We start from the raw sequence: 20,391 nt of genomic DNA on the forward strand, positions 1-20,391 counted from the left end.
TTTTGTTTTCAGATTTCAAGCTATTTTCAGCTTTGATTTATTTTGAAACTTTTGGAATTCCAGCACAATTCTTTTTCCCTCCGTTGCAGTGGAAACTGAATCGTTCGTAAATTAAGGCACCCTCTTTCCCACTGGCGCTAATTTACGAGCTTAAAATTTAATAATTTGTTCCATTGGTGTTAAGAGGAGTCAGCTGCTGATAAAAACACGAGCCCGCTGCTCTCTGCTGCATATAGAAAAGGGGAAAATTGGATTCTTCGCGCGCGCATAAAAAGTGGGTCGCTTGGAGGAAATCCAGAAAAACACGAGCTCTATGAAATGGATGTTAAAGCGCAGTGAAATAAATGTTGGCGGTGCAAACTCGCCCGCTTCTTTATGCATTCGCCATGTATGCATTATTTCACAAGGGAGGCAAGAAAAACATACACACACAGCGGCTAATTCAGTTGCAAAAGCTTGGAATTCCAAATGCATTTGCATAATTTCATGCGCACGCTATTGCCGTTTTAATTCTCCCGCGTGGCTTGAATTTGTAAGCAGGCGCGCGCTTTACACGCGCGATTCGTGTTGTTCCCCGACCATGATTTACGACCGAGCAAATTATGCAAACTTCTCGTGATTTATATTTTTGTGAATTCTGATTAATTTAGTGATAATGCGCGCTCGCGGGAGTGTGCAAAGTGCCGCGCAAAAAGTCCTCAAACTGTCATCAGCACTTTGCAAAAGAAATATCGCTGCGATGATAAAAATTTTAATTCCGGTTGAGGCTCAAATACAAATAGGGATAAAACGAGCACGAAAACGTTGTCCAAAATCCATTTGGCTTGATCGGGCTTGATCTAAAAAATAAGGTAGTCTCCAGTAGTGGCCTAAAGTCAGTAGAAAATGCAACCTGCCTTATTTATAAATTAAAATTATTAGGTGAAAATTTAATAATTCCTGGAAAAGATGTAAAATTTTGAAACATTTATTGCAAGATTATTTTTATCTGTAATTAAATATATTATTATTATTCAAATATTATTTAAAAGTAAAAAAATGTTAAAGTTAAAAAAAAATGTAATTAAAATTAAATAAATGTTTTGAGATTCTAGTAAAAATTATATATAATTTTAGAAACAAACCATATTTTTATATTAAATAGCCATATTTGCTCTGATTTTTTAACCTCTTATGTTTTGAATCTCAATTTATTAAACTTTATTTAGTTATTTATCTAATATTTATTTAATTTCTTCAATACTAATTCGTCGTTTCCATTTACTTTTGTCGTTTTTTGGTGTTGGTATATTAAAAAATATTTTGGAACCAAATTTTGAAAAGAAATTAAATCATTCTTTGGATCGCTCTACATATTATACATATCTGAATCGGTTGCTTGATTTTATCTGCGACTTCTCTTGCAAAAATTTTTATGTGAAAAATAGAGATTCAATCTAATAACAACGGTTATTTTTACGAACGCACCTTTCTTAAAAGCTTTCCGCCTATTCTCAGAGTGGCAATCCCGCCCAAAACCTAAAGTGGAATATTTAAATGTTTTCTTTTCCTCTCTGCTCTCTTTTTTTGCCTTTTTCCGTATACAATGAAGAAAGCAAGCCATTTTCTGCAAAATGTTGTTTTCTTATCAGGCACGCAATTGAGAAGGCGGCCGGGCGATAATGTCACTTTGAAAATTGGTTTCTCGGCGGGCGAGGTGCGGCAGCGAATCAAACCCCGAAATAAAGTTGCCCGTTTTATGGCGAGCAGCACAGCAACTTTACTGCAAACAACCGCCGAGCCCGAACAATTTATGAAATTAATCCGGCGGCCGAGAGCGCAAGGCTTTGAATTACAAAGTGCAGCGTGATGAGAATTTCAACAGATGCGCACCGGTTTCGCATTATCACTTCTTTTGCCGAAGTCAAGTGCAAATAAAAGAAAGAAAAGAGAGACGTGTGGCCCGGAGATATTCTCTTTAACTCGCAAAGGGAAAGAGAAAAAAAACACACAACATGCACTGGAAAGAAGAAGAAGAAGAAGAGGAGAAAATCATCCAGGCCCTTGGAGCGAATTGGAGGAAGCGGCAGGCGGAAAATGAAAACCAAGCACGCTAAACCGAGTGATTGCGATAAGAGTATAAATGAAAATCCCTCGCCTCTTTTTTTCAGCAAATTAAAAAAGGAGGACAGTTCGTGAACCTGCCCGCGATGATGTAAAATAATAAATTTCCAATTCGCGCTCGGTTCACTGAATGGCTGGACCGTAAATTAAGTGAAATATGACTCGGTCGGAATAGAATGGGCGGCGCACTCGAGCACTCCAACACGCTTTTTATTCTCTCGCGTCATAATTCAGCGGAAGTGCACACCGAGAGGGTTCGGAGCGAATTTGAACCCGCAGCTTTTTATCTTCGCGCCCTCCTTCCGGCGACTCGATCGGCTGCATTGTCTGTGGATGCAACGTTTGATGAATGGATTGTGCGTGGGCGCGCAACATGACGCAAAAAATAATTATTATTGCTCGACGTGATTAATTTGTGACCCCCGACGGGGCTGTTTCTCACCATTGAATTAAAGAAGAATGGTGTCGGCAAAATATATATACGATTGCAAAGGGTTTTGGCCCCTTTACGAATTACAGTAGTTGAGCCGCCGCCGTCGAGTGGCTGCCTGCCAAAACTTGGAGACAATATATGTCGGACACCGAAATTTTGAAGTTTATTATCGGCGAGTGCTGCAGGGTGGAAAAATACAGCTCGGGGCATCAAACTTGGAGTGAGTTATTATATCGGAACGAGCGAAAAAAAAGAGAGTGGCGTGATAGATTGAGGAAGGAAATTTAATAAAATATTTCACGCTGCACTTCCAGCTCGAAGAGCGTCGCCATAACTCTGTCCTTCGCTTCCTGCCATTTTTATTTTATTTTTTTGTCCGTATTTCGGGGGCCGAGGGAGAAAGCGGAGAAGCCTTTTAAAGAAGGATCAAAATCTGATGTCGCGGATTTATTCCGAACACTGGGGCGCGTGTTGAAACTTTATTTTAAACGTCATCTCCCGACGACGACGGCAGAGGCGAATTTTTGCTCCAGTGTAAAACTCCATAGCTGTCACATGCACACTTGACTCTCGGCCGACTTTTTTATGATCCAATTTTATATGCCATCATGCATGCCATAGAGGGCGCGTTTGTTTTTCTCATTTCGCCTGCACGTTCCGTATTGGCCAAATCCCGAGACCTGAATTCGGCGTCAATCTCCACTTTTATAGGCCCATTTTCGAGCCGGGGGCATCAAAATTCAAAGTAAGACGAACTTCTAGATTTGAGAAATAACTATTTGTAGAACAGGTCGTTACATTGCCTGAGAGGATTTTCCCTTTCGCTTGCTTTTCGCGTCGTTTGATCTTTTGTGTGTGCGCGGCGCGCTGCGAAAGAATCTTGTTAAAAGTTGTGATCCTCTTAAAAACAAACGGCATCGTAAGTGGTCGACTTAAGTTGCGGAGCGGCAAGGAGGAAAAATCCGGCGCTTAATAATATTAAAGAGGATCTGCCCGCCCGTTTGTTTTAATTGTGGCACAATTTCATCTCTCTCTCTCGCCAATTCCGCAGCCCGCCAATTAAATTAGCCGCCGAGAGAGAAAGAGAGAATTTTCGCCGCTGGCAAATTGGCACAATTGGTTTTCTACTCTTTCTGTCTGTGTACGTCTTTCTTTCTCGGCAACAAAACACAAAGCTTTTCCATCTTCTCCGGGCGGAAAATCAGAAAGGCCCGGCAAAGTTTTCGACCGCCAAGTTTTTCGGGCAAACCAAGCGTGGCGTTTCCCTCCACTTGGCCTTCTCCGTGTTTTTGCTGGACCTCTGCCCTGCCATTTGTGAATTGTCACAACTTTCGCAGAGAGAAAATAATTCTCTCCTTTACTCTGCATGAAACATTCATGAGCTGCTTTCTCGATAATAATTTCGCCGTAATTCGATTCTAATGCGCCTGCAAGGAGTGCATTATTGTTATTAGCGTGAGCGCGCGTTATGGGAAATGTGCATGCGCTTCTAGTTGCTGATTCCAATTTGCATTAAGGTAAAGAACGAACGCAAGTCAAAAGGGGCAGACTGGTGAGCTTTTCTCATTTTGAAATTTGCATTTCAATCGGTGAACATTTCTGCTCATGATGCAATAAAGTTGGATGATGCTGGAATTTTTTACCATATCCACTGGAGAGAAGATCGTGTTATACTAATTAATTGCTTTAAAGTTTAATGACATCAATTAAATAGAATTATTTTTGCCATAAAATATTAAGTTTTAAAGAAATTTTAGCATGGATTCAGAAAACAAATGTTCGGAAAACGAATTTAAATATCCAAATTCCAACTTTTAATTATTTTTAAAACAGATTTGAATTTCTGTTTCCAAAAAATTAATTTTTCCATTTCAAGCTCAAAAATAAAGACAAAACGGCAACACACTGAACATGACTAGGATTATGATTTCGCTAATTGAAAGTTCATCAGCAAATTAAAAGCAAAATTATTATTTTTCTTACTTAAATTTAAGCAATCAATATTGATATCACCATAAATACCATAATATATTTAAAATTGGTGCCTTTATTTAAACCAAAATCTGATAATTGGCCAAAATTTGAGATTTTTTATTGTAATCCCGCTGAAATTGAATTTTTGTATCAAATTTTAATAATAATATTTTTATTTCCCCAAAATTAAACTTCAATTCATTGTCAGCAGCTTAAGAACTATTTTTTCTTCAACAACATCTGGCGTTCAATTTCAATGATTTGTGTGAATATCACTTATTTAAAATCTATTGACTGCTCCATCTCTAAATCACTTGCAAAGTTCACCGATCCACTTTGATTCAAATTCAAGTCAGGTACGATCCGTGCCTGGCTGGCCTGGAATTAAGCCATTGCCTTAAGCGGGCAAGCACCTGCGCCTCGTTCGCTGCTCGGTATGCGATACCATTATTATTTAGCTTTATAATTCCTTCCGAGAGGCAAGTGCATGTGCACAATGCACACTTATTGAAATGCACCGGGGTCGATCGCACGGCTGTGGCCTCTGCCATATATTATGCATTTCGAGTGCATAGGAACACACAAATCCCTCTTTCCAGAGCAGCTAAATTATCGATTCCGCTCTCGTTATTGCGCAAAGCAATTTGGCTGTCTGATGTGTACGGATTTTCTTGTTGAAAAGAGAGTGATGAGGTAATTGATCAGACAGTCTCTGTGTCTGATGAGGTGAATTATTTATTGCACACGACTAGACCAGTTTGAAACAATTTTCCGCCGCGCGCAAAATGCACCGGCACGAGCTGTTTGTGTTTGAAGGAAATTGATTTACTCTTCCCGTAATAGATTTCCTGACACATTTTTTCCGAGAAGACGGAGATGGTCAATATTTGGACTCACCTAACAGTAATCGTTAGCGGAACACGCGCAGGAATTATAAATTTCCAATGCTTTTTTCAGAAAATACAAAATCAATAACATCTCAATAGTTTTAGCAAAATTCTTGCAAGTGTTGGTGCCATTTTGTCCAACAATTCCTTTATTTTCAAATAAATTGTTTTCCACATTTGATTTTGAACAATGTGAAATAACGATTTGGACAAATAAACAACAATAATAATACAAAAAAATATAAAATAAAATTGATAATATTTTTTAATTACGAAATTAATGTCATTTGAAAGAAGAGCACTTCCTTCTATAAATTTTGCACATTTTAATTAAATTGGTTGTGAAAATTTGAGGCATCCCTTTTCAGATTTTGTCTTTTTGAATCAAATTTGGTGGAAAATTCACGTGACAGTTTCCAACGCATATTTTGGAAACCTCAAATTTACCTCCGCGGCCTAAATTTCGCGTCGCGCAAAATCTCATTTCGGAGGTGAACTTGAGCTCTCTAGGTAGGCAGCCGAGAATTTCGGAAATAATAACATGCAACGCGCTGCTTGTTTTGCGGCGGCACGGCGCCTAGCTCCGTTGATGAAATTTGGCAAAAAGCGGCGGCGGCGCCATGTGACGCCTCTCAAACAGACAGCGCGCCGCGTGCATTTTTTATAAGCGGAGGCAGCATAAATTCATTTGAATATCCCGCGTCATCACCCGTGCGCACACAAGGGTCTTGGCAGCGCGGAAGGTGCAAGGCAAACACAAAAATTCCAAGTATGCGTCATCACGAGAGAGAGAGCGAGAACAACCGGCCCCGGGTTCAACGCAAACACAGCACGCAACTTTGAACTTCAGCCGAAGCGTAGGTGATCCGCGCGCTCTCAAAGGCCTTCCTTTCGCCGCGTCTTAAATGCATAAGCTTAGTTAAGGGGTTAATCAATTCGATCTGCAAAGCTGCCTCCATCCTGTTTCGGAGAGACTCTTTAGTATTGATTATTATTGTTGTTTATTTGTCCACATTCAATTGTTGAAAAAAATTATTTAAGAAAAGGAATTGTTGGACAAAACGGCACCACCACAAGCAAGAATTTTGCTAAAACTTCTGAGATCAAAAAGACCCCATCTGCCGCAGTGAGCCTCGGTTGACTTAGTTTTTGATGAAAACCATTATTCATTTCATTCACCATGATAAATATTAATTTTATTCTTTTTAATCGATGCACCGCTTTGCAAACTCGCAAATAATGCAAATCTGATGACTATTGAGGATAGGAAACTGTGAAAATTATAAAAAGAAAATATTTAAATTTCTTTTAAAATTATCCATGCTTTTTAAATTCATTGTTATTTTATATAATTATTATGTGTTTATGAATTTGATAAACTTTTTTGTTATTTATTTTAAATTAAATTATATTTCCGATTTTATGTTTTTAATCGTTTTTAATAAGTTTAATTTACTATCTGCTTCCAAGAACAACTATAACTGATAAATTAACAACAATAATAATGTTCAGTTTAGAACAAAAATATACAAAATATTTATCTTATGGCGCATTATGATCACAAAACTAGATAGAATAAATTCTAATGTTTTAGTTCGCACGAAATGCATAGTGAAACATAAATTCATAATCCGATATTATTATACATTATATAAATTATTATATTCAAATTGTTCTAATACAAATTAGGTTGGCTGATAATAATTCAATAATTGCAACTTTAGCTTTAATACGTGGCGTGGAATAGTATCAGCCAAGAATTTGAATCTGCAACCTTCACAAGTAGTCTAATCAACCAAATACTTATTTATTCTGACCATTTTTAACAATCAATAATTAGTATTCTTTGCAATAATTTTTCATCGGATTAATACTCACTGAAAATGTTTTTTGTTTTTTTAAATTAATTTAATGACTACCTTGAATAAAAATTAGTTCCTGCAGTAACAAGTAAATAACACAAAGAAAAATTGCAATTACTGTGAAACTAATTTATACCACTAAATACTAACAAAATTCCTTTAAAATGATTTCCATTTTCCTGAACCAAAATTAGGGCACCGCTGCCTCGTTGGGCGCAGTATAAATTTAATTAACGCTTTAACAGATGTCATTAAATGCGCTCGTGAAAATTTTCATTTCCAGAGCAGCGCTCACACATATTATTATGACGAGAGAGACCTCTTCATTCAAATTATTGCCGCGCGTATTATCCCATTAAACACACGGACAGATTTAGTGCTCATTAAAAGAGCAAAAAGTGGTGCTCCGAGTGATTAAACACGTCGAACCCCCGCCCCTCAATTTTAACAAGACCGAATTGAAAGCGGCGTGTTTTTGCCCGCCTTTTGATTTTACTCGAGTCGAAATTGCTAACAAGCAAAAAGGAATAATCCGGTGGTGCCTCCGAAGAGCTTTCTAAGGGGCGCAAAAAGAGTGACACGGATTTTAAAGGGGGCACTTCGATTAAAAAGCGACAAATCTGCTGCCTCTGGATTTGCAGTCCATCGACCAAAAAACGAACAACGCCGGCCTGCTTGTTGTTATCAACACATTTATAACTGCGGTGGAGCGAAAAAAAAAGCGCGCCGACCACTGATGGGTGATATGAGGGATGAGTTCCATTAGGGGAGCGGCCAGGCCGGGCTGCTAACGCGATTGAAATTGCGGCCATGGGAAAACGTCATCACACAACCATGAACTGCTCTTCTCTCTCTCTCTCTGGCGCAGAGTAAAAGCTAAGCATTCGCTTTTTATCCTGCTCTGTCACAAGCCTACTCTGGTGCCACCGGCACACGACTCGGATTTCGCACGTCAGATTTCCCTCCTTGCCTTTGGAGAACGGGATTTAATTTGATCTCTCTCCTCGGTTTGCTTCCACCATTCCGAGGTACTTCTGTTAATGTTGCGCCGCGTTTCATTTCCTTTTGTCGTGCTTTCGAATCGATAAAGCCATTACTGCAAAACAAAATCCACATCTGAAAATTCTGAAAATAAAATTTAAATATTTTCACGGCTACACCTAAAACGATGTAATTACGTGGTAATGAATTTCTTTTGTAATTTCATTTTAAATTACTTGAACTTTTACATGTTTTTAAGATATAATCTAATATAAATTTACCCTACATACAGCGTACAACAATCGCCTAATGAATTTATTCATTTGTAAAAATATTATTGATGAGTACAAAGTTTGTAAATATTTATATATAATAATTTACGTAATTTATTTTTAACTTTGGAATATTTGTATTTAATATTTGATTCTAAATGTTATAAATTATTTTTGCTATACAAAAGTGCATTTAAAATTAAAATAATTTAAAAAAAATAATTATTACAAATAATATTATAAGTTATAGATAAAAAAAAAATATTAAAATTGGAATATTTGTATTTAATATTTGATTCTAAATGCTACAAATTATTTTTGCAATACAAAAGTGCATTTAAAATTAAAATAATTTAAAAAAAATAATTATTACAAATAATATTATAAGTTATAGATAAAAAAAATATTAAAATTGGAATATTTGTATTTAATATTTGATTCTAAATGTTATAAATTATTTTTGCTATACAAAAGTGCATTTAAAATTAAAATAATTTAAAAAAAATTAATTATTACAAATAATATTATAAGTTATAGATAAAATAAAATATTAACATTTTTTTTAAATAATTATTATGTTAATAATTTTTTCTTTCACATTGAATTATTATTGTGAATTTAGAAGCAAAAATGTTGTGTTGTTCTATAAAAATGGTGTACAAAAATGACAAAATGAGGCCATTCCTGTTCACTCGGCCGCTCGATTCATCTCGATACCCTCCTTTTTCAACCCTATTTTTTCCTCCGCCGGACCATTTAGTTTGTGCAAATGCACGTGAAATGGCCGGCGATTAGCGTGCCAAGCATCGCCCGTTTGTTCGTTCGTATTTATCACGTCAGGCCGGCGATGGCTGCTCAACTGCAAGCATGCAGCGCTGACAATAAGGCATTGTGTGCATCGCACGCCGGCCCGTCCGTATATTATCAATCCATCATTTTTATGAAAGACGAGCGAGAGCGCCGGCCGGCCGGGGGACGTGCCCGCCCGCTGATTACACGCCCGCGCTTGAAAAATGAACAGCAACGCTGCATGAAAAATGTAAAGCGTGTCGATCAGCCGAGGTTGAAACTACACAGTCAGAGATCCGGCCGTTTAATTACTCGAAGCCGCACCGGAGGGAAAGCCAGAGAGAGAAAAACTAATGGCAAAGGAAGGGGCAGATGGAGCGAGAGAGAGAGAGAGAGGAAGGAAGGAGCTCCAAATTAATTGGACCGGCTTTTTACATAATGAATCTGGAGAAGGGCACTTTTCGCACAGTACATTGGAGAAAAATGGTAATTGTTGAATGTTGAAAGAAAATAAACGCGCAAAACTGGAAGTTTTCTTTACTCGAAAAGAGAGAAGGGAAACGAATAAGACGCAGATGCATGTTTTATTTTATTTTTCAGTGATTTTGGGAAATTTTCACCCTCAATTAATATTTTTTATATTAAAACAAGAATTTTCTAGCTTTTTTACACTGGTTTTGTCTCAGTATCTCGTTTAATTCCACGTAAAAGGCGTTTTGTCAAAAGTTACTAATTATTTCCCGCTTCAAGTGGTTTTTTTTAATTTAAATTCTCAAAGAATATTTTATGGTTGTCCATTGTTTTTTATTCTTATTAGCCCAATTTTTTCGTCGCCACAATTTTCTTCCCAATTTTAATGTAAATTTGAACGAAATTGATGCGGCCATTTTTCGGCAGAAGAGTAAATTAAACATTTGCTTCTAAAATATCTGGATTTTTTCATAAGAAATTGGAGTTTTACCGAAGATAAATATTAATTTGCGACTATTTGAACAACTTCTAATTGGGGAAAATTCAAACAGGAAATTTCTGAAGACAGCAATTGTAAAGAAATTAAAAATTTTCACATGATAATTCAACATTGGCAAACAGAGAAGTTTTCAATTCAACGGTGAAAAAATATCCGCCTCATTAATAAAGCAATAAAACGCAAATTAACGCAACTCAAATATTTGAGCGCAACGAAATTTCGCAGCAAAGTTGGCGAAACTCGATTTGGCTGCCGATTCCCCTGAAGACGGACGCACGGGGCGTGGAGCAAAATAATAAGGAGCGGGAAAGTCTTCTTTTCTTCCTTCCACCGCAGACAATAGTTTAGTCTTTTCACGAATTCAACTCGCGCCGGCTTTCGTTGAGGCATCATGATGTGCCTGCCGGGTATGACCGACGAATTAAACACAGGGACTCGCACTACTTCAGGCAGGGAAGCAGAAAGACGCGGAAAAATAAATTTCGTTAATTAAATCCAAGGCGCCGGCGGGTGCAGCGGGATAAAATTACCACGAAAGAGAAGCTAGGGCAGGTAGCCGAGCAACTAACAAGCTGCGAGACGATTTCATGCATGCCGAGTTCCTCGGGCGAGGCCCCGGGATCGGTCTCTGTGTGTGCGGGTAAAATTGCCATTCGCACCGGAGAGAAAACGCGGCATACGTTTCAGAATCCATTTGCGGCCAACAACGTAAAAAGAGAGAACCAAAGTATGGTGGGAGAGATGAAGAAGATGGAGAGGAAATGTAATATTGACATCTAAATGACTTGGCCAAGGGCCTTTTCTGATTGACATCGAGAGCTTCTTTCGCTCCCCCCACCCCCTCAAGAGGTAAACATCCATCTCGGCGGCGTCTGGACCAAGTGGGGCGGCGATGTTTGCCGCGCAGCCGAAAGTCATTTATCATTTATTGCTTTATGCAATATAACAAAATCCAGCCGCCCCTCAATTGCATTAATCACCTTGTCAACTTGCTCGGAATCAATCTCGCCGCCAGATTAGATTGCTCTGTCGACTGCAAAAAAGCATCAGAGCCACTTGCTTGCCAGATTCAAGTTAAATTTCATTAGCTTCCGAAGGGGGAGACCTCAAACTTTAAAAGTTAATTAGAAGTGGAAATTTGGAATTGGTCTGGGCTTATTGCAGCGGATTAAATATCAATTAAAACTCTAAAACTTCCATGGGGAGAATTTTGACATGATAAAATTCAAATTTCATATTATAAAATAAGCAGGCGGAGAAAAAGATACGAAAAATATTTATTAAAATCCGATTTTCCCTAAATTTAATTAAACTTTCTAAATTTGTTTGAAAAGAAATTGACACTCAAGGAGATGATCATGGCTTTTCCTTGTTGCAAAAATTGTTTTTATTATTCCTAAACAAAATTACTTTCATTAGTTTCGGTCACGATCTGTGACCCTATTTCATGAGCAAGAAAAATACAAAAATTCAGCAAAATTGAAAAAAAAAATTAACAAAAAATTGAAATTTTAATACTAACAAAGTCGATCTTGTAAGTTTCAACTTGCTAGTTTTAATATTTTAATCTTTTTTTTTCAGTTTTTCTGATTTTTTTTGTATTTTACTTGCTCATGACATATATGATCGCAGACCGTGACCGAAAGTGGTAGAGCCATTTGTTTTTGTTTTTAATATAAACAATTTTCACAACGAGGAAAAGCCTGATCTCTTCTTCATTTCCATGAATTTTCAAATCATTTTGGGCTGCTTTATTCAAAATTTAACATCAGTTTTCAAATTTTATTTCATTTTTATGCAAGAGATAAATTCCTCCCTGTGCGATTAATAAAGTGAGCTCGACTAATTAGCTCTCATGCCAGTTTAACTAACCCGTTCCGGATCGGTTAAGAGCCCTAACGTGAATCGTTCCAATGAAACCGGTTTAGAGGGTAATTAGATGTCAACGGAATCGGCGGCGCTATCCCCTTTACAGACTTTCGATTCGCAGCGTTTACTTCTAATTAAAACTTCTTGTTTCTCCAGCAGTCATATTTAAACGGAAGCTCTTTAGTCAGTCGTTACCTCCTTAAGTGCCTTAATACGACGACACGAGTCGGAACTTCTGCTCTAACTCGGTCCGTAATACGCTTGTTATTATTATAATAATGCTGGCTATGGGTCTACGCGCCCGCCTGTTGTTCCATTCCGAAGCAGTAAAAGAGCAATGAAATTTTTACTCGAAAGCCCCAAGTCGTAAAATTCGAGTCTTGCAGTGTGTTTTCTTTTGCAAGCGCGTCGACAGCGAATTCTCGAATGAATGGCAAACACACTTATGAGCAGCCGGCTGGCCTTTAATGCTGCTGATTTTTACCATAATCGATTTTATTCCCTCCAGCTTGCCGCATTATTTTGCCTCGAAAGTTTACATAAAAGAGAGAGAGAGAGAGTCGTGGTATGGAAATGTGTACAAAAAATTCTGCCCGACTTGACATAACACTCGAAGGAACTCAAACACGCTTGCACAGGCGAGGGTTGAAGTTTTGCGGATTAGAATATTATTTTTCTTTCTTTTTTTTTATAACAAAGTTTACTTTTTTCTTTCATGTGAGGAGCGAGTCGTTGAGGCGAGACCAAATTAAAATTTTTCCGCTCTTTTTCTTGAATTGCCGTTTCTTATTCGGACGTGCCGGAGGAGAAAAATCTTGATTTCCCGACTCTCGGCGGCGCAGCAACAAACTAATGGCGGGCGGCTGTGCAGGTAGACAACCAGTGGAGCATGCATGACCAACAAATTGCCTAACCGGGACGCTCGGCAATTTGCAACTTGAGCGTGGCAATCTGGGCGGTGCACAACTTGGAACAGTCATTTGTTCAAAAAAAAAAAACTAAAACAACAAAGGCACTGCAGATGTATTAATCTTCGTGCCCGAAAGCGGCCAACTTTCGCACACGGGGATGAAATCAGAATCCATTAGGTTGATTTTGCTGTGTACATCAAATTATAAGCCGGCGGGTCGAAAATTTGAAGATTAATGACTGCAAAACGGCGTCGCCAATTTTTATACGCCGCACTGTCACCCCCTCCGTAATTGATGGCTGAAAAATTAATTGATGTCAAAACAAAGAGCGTGTAAAAGCCAAAGCAAACCGCACACTCGTGTGTGTGTTCAAAATTAAAATTTCCCGACGCGTGTAAAAAGCACTCGGCCGCCTCCGGCTAATTAATCCGGAGACCGTGGCAGTGTTGCATGCTCTCAATTCCCAAAGGATCGTGTGGCCTTTCAAATAATTAAAATCTCACCGCTTGAAATAAAACTAACTGGAAATAATTACTTGGATCTCTCAGGGCCGTAAATTAATATGCAGCCGGCGCGTGGCAGCTAATTTGTTTGTGTCATCAAACCGAGTGAATAATGGGTTTTATCGCTTTGAATTGTGCGTCGAAATGCGACATTCTCGCTGCGAGGAGGAAACCAAAGGAAATGTTCTGAGGATTCTCTAGAGGGGGTGCGAGAAATGTCGTTCCTTCTCGCCGAAGCGCATTACACGCTGAATGGGAAAATGCTGTCACAAACTTTCTTTCTTTTTGTGCACATCGTATTTTTTTTTCAGGTGTGCGAACTCACGTCACGTCCGACCGGGTCTTTCAGGCCGCATCTCTCTCCTCTCGGCTCGTTACTTTTCCGTTTTTACTCGGCACGCACACGACCGCTGTAAACAATAAGGCCGAATTTGCCGCGTAATTACATTAGAGAGCCTCAGGTTGCCTGGATTTGCCGCGCTTGATTGTGTGCCCAGTGGACAGTTGAAACGAGCGGTTTGTTGACACAACCACCACGAGGGCTTCAACTTTGACTCGAAAATTTTAGTTTGCTAAATTTGTTTAGAGAGAGTTTTTTTATGTGAAATAAAATAATAAGAATTAAGGAATTTATTAATTTATTGACAAAGTTTGATCAAGTCTTTCCAATAACTGATAAAATGGCTCCTATTGTTGTAGAGACATTGTTTGACTATGTCAATAAGGAGGCCTTTATCATTATTTATCTCAATTTAAATTTGATGATTAGGAATTTGATTATTTAAAAAAAAAAGTGAGTTGATGTTAATAGACACATTTATGGTCAGCTTTGTGCTTCAATTAATCAACAATTAATTTCAGTAAAATTTTAGAAAAAAATTGTTTTACAGAAAATTTAATTTCCTATTTATCGCATTAATTCTAATTTTGCTTCAATTGCAAACGAGATATGGAAACAGGCAATCAATTTCAATTTAATGAATAATAATCATAAATTATGTCTGTAGGTTGAGATATTTATTTATAATTAGATTTGTTATGAAAACTTCCATGCCTACAAAATATTATTGAATGTATAGTGTATTTTGGCAGCTTGACTCCTTTAAAGTAAATTAAATAATTTAAAAATATAAATTAAAACTAAAATAATTATAAAATAAAATTTTTATAAATTAAAAATGTATAAAAACCAGAGAAAAATTAAATTGTTATTTTTAATTTATTATGATGTAAATAGCATTTATATAACATTTATTTTGGTGTACACAAGCAACCATTTTTGCGCGAAACAGCGGTAAACGTGTGTGTGTGTGTCATGTTTCCAGGCAGGCAGCAAGTCAAATTACGGTCTCGTTGCTAAATTTAGCTCGCCGTCAGTTAAAATGCCTCGCATCCCATTGTCCGCGCAATTGTGCGAAACAACCGTCCCGCACGCTGAGCTTTTGTTTTGCGGCGGTGCGGAGAGCAGCAGATTTCGCCACAAAGGGAAAGATGAAAAAAAAAATTAGTCCGCCTTTCACTCGAGCGAGCGTGACTCCGCGAGGCACATTGCATGATTGAGTTGCGCGGGTGAATAAGTAGAGTTAATTACCACATCAACTCGCCTTAATTACGCACTCGCGTAGTTAATGCATATTCATGTCATCCTTCTTTTCTTCCTCTTCCTCGGCGGAGAAGCTCTTTAAATATGCAAAAAGTGGCAGAGACGGTCTCGGTAGTCGTTTCTTTTCTCTCGTGCTCGAGCGGCCTCGCCAAAAGAAGAAGAAAAAAAATCCGTCCTCCTTTTTCTCTATTTCCCAAATGTTGCAGGTCTGCAGGGGGACAGCGGTTTAATTAAATTTTACTTTTCCTGTCTGCCGAGTCGAGAGAACTCGGCAGGTGCAGCGACGATTTACTCGGCTTTCCAATCACATCTTCCGTAGTTTTGATTGCCGTGCATTCATTCTCGGCCACCTTCCTTCGGGTGTCCTTTTCCCTCTCACTTATTTTTACCCCGGAAAAAGGACTCCTGATGGAAAATTGCGCACGTTCTTTTCTTTCTTTCTCATCTTTTCCTCCTCCGAGAAAGAAGTATTAAAGACGCGGGAAATGGAGAGTGAACAAAATCATCTCGCTTTCCCTTCTCATATTTCCCAATTTCAAAACGGGTATTGTTTTTCAGTTTGGGCCTCATTTTTCCTGAAACAAAAGGGGCGCGCTTGTCAGCATCGTCGCCGCCACGTGTGTCGTTTGCTGAATAATGACGTCGACAGCCGCTGTCCGGAAAATTAACCGCAAGCAAATTGATGCTCCTTTTTTTCCCGATGCTCGAAAACGAGAATCCAATATCACCGATGAAATGAAATTCGATTCCGTTTATCGACTGTTGCTTCTCTCCGGTTGACGGTTTTTAATCAAATACCCGATGGCAAATAATGTGGTCCTAATATACATCACAAAGTTGGATTATACGGCAGTGATTTGAATTTTATTGCACACAAGTAGAATTTATTGAAATGGAGCTGGCAGCGATTTTATACTTTGTGCATTGCGCCAATTCTGGGGACTAAATTTCTTATTCATTCTTTATCTCTGGTGCTTTTTGCTGCTCCGTCTGTTTCACACAATTTGCATTTATATTTGTATTGACACTAATTTCAAACAGATCGTGCAATTTCGATCCGTTATTAAAAGTCAGCGCGACAGGAATTTCGCATTTAAGCCGTGACGGATTTCGTCCGCCCGCAAATTAAATTCGGCTCGGCCCACCAGACACGCAGAATTAGCCGTTTTAAAACCGTGTCACCGAAACCGACGCTTGTTATTTACTGGTTCGCTTTAATTTAATTAATCCGCAAAGCAAACGCGCCGCGGGCGTCAATTTTGTCGAACCCGTTTTGAATAAACACGCCCGAATTGAATTAAACTCTCTCGTCGATAAATGCGTCACTTTTCCATCAAATGTCGTTCCGCTCGATTTTCCCTGATATGGAGAGCGAGTTATTTATAAAATTTTATTTCTGTTCCAGTTGCTCCGCAGAGGCCCAGAATCGAGTATAATGCAACGCAAATGGCGCCCGGACAGAACGTGAGTGCCAAATCTGGTGAGAGAGCTTCCTTACGCTGCATTAGCCGCTACGGCAATCCTCCAGCCAAGCTCAAGTGGAAACTCGGTGAGTGCAAAAATACGTATATGGGATGAACCGGATGTACATGTTCGCGAAACTTTTATATCTCTTGATATCATATTTCTATTTTGCTCAAAAGCCTTCTCCACACAGGCTGTTAAAAACGACTTTTCCGAGGATTAGAATGGTTATTTTATATGCCAATCTTTAAACAGAAATCATTTTTTATTCTATTTTTTATTTAAATTATAAATATTTACAAAATAAAAAACCCTATTTGTTATTTTTAAGCTTCATTTTTATAATTTAAGTGTTATTTGAATTTTTTTAAATATTTAATTTATTTAATTTATATTAAATTATATAATTTTCCTTTTTATTTTTCAAATATAAGTGACTTTTTTGGTGGAATTTTTTTAATATGAATAAGAATTGTTTTGAAATTAAATATAAATACAAAAATTGCCAGTTTAAATTTAAATATTCGTGAAAATTGAAATTGTAATGTTACAGTGGCATTGCTTATTATGTGGGAAATTATTAGCAGAAAACATTATGAATATTTGAAATTTAAAGCTTATTTTACTCTTAAATTATGTGACAGTAAATTTGAACTGTTTCAAATGTATATTTTAACTCATCTCACGCCAAGGTCTAATTTACTGCATCAATATCGTTGATATATTTGATAATTCATGAATCCATCAATGAAATTTCAAATTTTACTTATCTAATTATTTAAAAAACTATGTTGATTCAATTCATTTAATTAATTGAAACAAAATAATGGTTAAAAATTTGAGAAAAATGCACATTTAATGCAATTTGTAGATTTTCTATTGTTTCTATGGAAAAATTTCCAAAATATCTTAAATTTTATCATTTTTTTTTTTTACAATATTTTAGGAGACGAGCCTTTGTCAGACACGGGCAACCAAACGTCCGTCCGCGAGCAGGACAACCCGAAGACGTGGTCGACAAGTTCCGTCCTCGACCTGGCCGTCGTCAAGAGGCACCACGGTCGCAACTTGCGCTGCGTGGCCGTGCACGACTTGTACCCGGAGAAGTCGTTAGACGTGGACGTCAAACTGGACGTCAGATGTGAGTACCTTTCACATTCATTTTCTGCTTTCGCCGCCGCTCTTCGACTTGAGTGCTGGAAATGTTTATTGAGAGCGAAAGCGGCGGTCCGAGCGTGATATATTGGCGCGAGATAAAGTCGGCGGATGAAAAGGAAGGAAATATAAAAAAAGGAAGACGCTTTTGAGAAAAGTGCAAAAAATCCTGAATCCACGTGCGGAGGTACTACAAAGGCAGATAAGACAAATAATATTTTAGCGGGACTAAAAGGAGCCGAGCTTTATGTTTGCGAAAGAGTAGTTTTTTTTTTTTGCCACGGGCTAGGCAGAATAACACGGCCATAAAAGAAAACGCTTCTTTAAATATTACTCAAGTCTCTGGGCGAGGGAAAAGGGCAGAGGCGCGTCATTCCGGGGCAAACGCGCGCTGATTATGATAATTATGCCGAGGAAAGAATGGAGCACGGGAAATAAAAACTTCGCCCGCGTTTTTAAGACTCTCGAAATTAAGACAAAAGAGGAGAACTTTGTCAGAAGAATCTCTTGCGGCTTCCGAAATTAAGAATTGCGGAATTTCTTTCCTAATTCCTTGACTTTTGAAATATTCAAGACAATATTTTCACGCCTCTCTTCTCCATCTGTCTGCGCACCAGACGCATTAATTGCCATTGTCCGGGATTAATGGAGCGAAGGGCATTGTTTCCGCTGCCTACGTGACCTTTAATAAAATCACCTCCGAGCGGAATTTCACGAGATTCCCTCTAATTAGCGCACCCGAGCTCTCTAATCAATGCCCCAGGGACGCTGCAAAGTGCTGCTGCAGCTAAATGTTTGGACAAATCTCGCAAATTTCCGGATCCTTTTCGGCGTATTTATTCTGCGATTCAAGTTTTGCGCGCTGATAAGAAGACGCAGCTCGGCGTCACCGACTCGGAATGTTTGCTTTCGAGTGCTTCAAACGAAAATTTCGCTCCAACTTTTTGACGGTGAAGTTTCACGGTTGAACTAAATTTCGCTCCCCTCTCAAGAAGCCACTCGTCCGGGGGTTAATTTTTTTCGTAAAAGCTGAAAAGAGCCAAATCCCAGGTAACTCTGTTTCTATTTTGAGGAATCTTAAGCAGAAAACGTCAGAATTTTTGTTAAAAGAACATTAAAATTTAAATTACAAGTTTACTAAATAATTAATATAATATAAGCATAAATATTTTTTGTTTTCTTCTATATTTTATAATTTTAAATTTTAAATTAAATTTAAAATATAATTAAATTTATAATTTAGTTTTTTTTTACTATGCATGATTTTGTTATATTATTTGTACTTTTTTTTTAAAGCAATATACTAATTACAGTATTAAATATTTTATTTCCCAAAATTCTTATATATTCAAATAACCTCTGCATAAATCACATAGTTATATATAAAGGCAAACACTTATTACTCCTGGTCCATGCGTTGATCGTTGGTTTTTATTTTTCTTTTAATAACGTAAAACCTGAATGATGTTCATTGAATAGAAAATATAATTCACCATTTTACGGATTATATTCTTTTCATTATATATTAACCGAGCTAACAAGTTCAGTATATTTTGCAGGGGGGAAAAGAAATCAAATATTAACTAATGAATAATATTTTCAAATAATTAAATATTTAGGATTAAATTAAACACTCATTGTCAGAGGACAAATTTGAGCTAGCGTTAAACTATGTTCTGCGTAGAATAATATTTTAAAAAATAAAATTATTTTATGACTCAATTTTATTCCAATTGAATTAACGAATTGGTTTTTCTCTATGATTTACTTTATCTAGATAAAATACCTAGATTTTCTTTCATTTTGAAAATATTCAAAACCAGATTACAATTTTATTTTGGCTTTGAATCACCAAAGGTCAGCACATTTTGCACCCCCAAATTAATGGCGCCGTCCAATCCCGGGCGTGAATCAGCAGAACGGGAGTGGACGAGTAATTGCCCGAGGAAGAGGGGTCACGAGAGCACACGCATGCTGATTGTGTGCACCATCAGCTGAGGGTGCGTTTTCGCAGTCGGATGCACCCCTGATGTAATTTGGGGCAGCCTTATTTATGCGTTGTATTCCCACGTGTTGAGAGGGAGATAATTATTTGAGCGCGCCCGCATCCCGCGTCCAGATATGGACCCAGAAATGCTCAACACTCGGCCGACCGGTGCGATAAAGTAACCCACTTTCGAGCAGCCGAGTCTTGAATACTGAGCAGCCGGGCGAGGGCTGAGCAGCTGCCGCCGCCGCCACAAACCTCGCTCGGTTTGCGCTAGCCCGGCTAGGGTGCGCGTTTTTAAAGGGGTGGCCAACAACGGGACAGGAAAAGCTAGGAACACAAGGTGCGCCTTGTTTCGCCGCATTTGCGAAAGTGACGCAAAACTTTCGCTGTAAGACACGCCGCCGCCTTGTAATGACTGCAAACGTAACACTTCAATCTCGCTTTCTAAGAAGTGGTTGCCGGAGCTTTCTTGAAACAGGATTTTCACTTTTTCACCGGGTTTGCTGAAAATTGGTTAAAAGTTTGAACAACAAAAATTTATGTAATTATCAAAGAAAAATAGCTTTTTTAAATTAAATTGGGTGAATTTATTGGTTCCCTTTTTAATTAATTTTTAATGAACTCA

At 38.0% G+C, this 20,391-nt stretch overlaps 1 protein-coding gene across 9 annotated transcripts in view; it reads left to right on the plus strand.

Annotated features, from left to right (window-relative positions):
• Nucleotides 1–20,391, plus strand: part of LOC132200848 (hemicentin-2) — a 182,593-nt gene that overhangs the window by 131,898 nt on the left and 30,304 nt on the right. For all 9 annotated transcript variants that reach the window (XR_009442208.1, XM_059626598.1, XM_059626592.1 and 6 more), the window contains 2 exons: nt 16,563–16,706; nt 17,568–17,762. Coding sequence is in view for 8 of the 9 variants with exons in the window: in XM_059626598.1 (XP_059482581.1) it covers nt 16,563–16,706; nt 17,568–17,762 (339 nt within the window). In the remaining variant the exon portion in view is untranslated. The remainder of the gene's footprint in view (nt 1–16,562; nt 16,707–17,567; nt 17,763–20,391) is intronic.

This window comes from Neocloeon triangulifer, unplaced genomic scaffold (assembly GCF_031216515.1).
Source record: "Neocloeon triangulifer isolate White Clay Creek 2 clone unplaced genomic scaffold, ASM3121651v1 ptg000014l, whole genome shotgun sequence".
Classification (NCBI taxonomy): domain Eukaryota; kingdom Metazoa; phylum Arthropoda; class Insecta; order Ephemeroptera; family Baetidae; genus Neocloeon; species Neocloeon triangulifer.